At 52.1% G+C, this 755-nt stretch overlaps 1 protein-coding gene across 1 annotated transcript in view; it reads right to left on the bottom strand.

The window, feature by feature from the left end:
- LOC119589346 (organic cation transporter protein-like) overlaps window positions 1-608 on the bottom strand; it is an 18,883-nt gene extending 18,275 nt beyond the window's left edge. The window contains exons 1-2 of the mRNA XM_037937966.1: window positions 353-608; window positions 79-263 (exon numbers count right to left, since the gene is read on the bottom strand). Coding sequence (XP_037793894.1) covers window positions 79-263; window positions 353-602 — 435 coding nt within the window. The 5' untranslated portion in view covers window positions 603-608. The remainder of the gene's footprint in view (window positions 1-78; window positions 264-352) is intronic.
- Window positions 609-755: the final 147 nt, after the last annotated feature.

The raw sequence follows: 755 nt of genomic DNA, 5'->3' as shown, positions 1-755 counted from the left end.
AGGTTTACTACCTGCAGAAACTTAAAACGAAGAATATCCTGCCGATAAAAACAAGCAAGGTAAACCTGCTGGACTCACCAATATTTCCAAAATGAAGGGGGCAAGCATGGCACCAACCGTGCCCAGCATTGTGCAAGTTCCGAGCCCTCGGACGCGCACCTCCGTCGGGAAGATTTCGCTGGCATAGAGATACACGATTTGGAAAGCTACGGTGATGGCCAGCCGACCCAGCATGGCCAATGTGACCACCAGCCACTCCAAAGCTGAGAGTGAATAAGAGGGTTCAATTTAATCAAACTTATGGTCCGTGGTAGTAACTGCTATAACAGGCCAGGAGCGCCAGGCTACCTACCAGTTGGGATGAAGCCGAGCACCAGCAGCGAGCCGGCGGTGGCCACGAAGAACAACGTGCTCGAGGCTCTCCTGCCCATCTTCTCCGCCAGAGGGATGCTCAGTGTACCGCCAGGGACCTCCATCACTCCGCTGACCGCCATGTATACGAACGGGTCCACGCCCAGCTTGTCGGCGCCGAACGAGAGGCCGTAGTATACCATTCCCAGCACAAAGAACTGGGCATAGAACGACAGCGTGATGCTACGCATCCTTCTTGTTCTGGAAAGCAAGCGTCCTTTCAGATATTCCTGCTAGCTTCAGACAACAGTAATAATTTCATCTGTGTTGTTGATGCTGGAGTCTCTTTGCCATCAGCCCAGTTTTGAAATGAATCTGCTTACAAAGGCTGAAGGTACTTCTTG

The sequence above is a fragment of the Penaeus monodon genome, chromosome 25, assembly GCF_015228065.2.
Source record: "Penaeus monodon isolate SGIC_2016 chromosome 25, NSTDA_Pmon_1, whole genome shotgun sequence".
Lineage (NCBI taxonomy): Eukaryota > Metazoa > Arthropoda > Malacostraca > Decapoda > Penaeidae > Penaeus > Penaeus monodon.
Note: the sequence above shows the minus strand (reverse complement) of the source record. Positions and strands in the feature narration are given on the sequence as shown.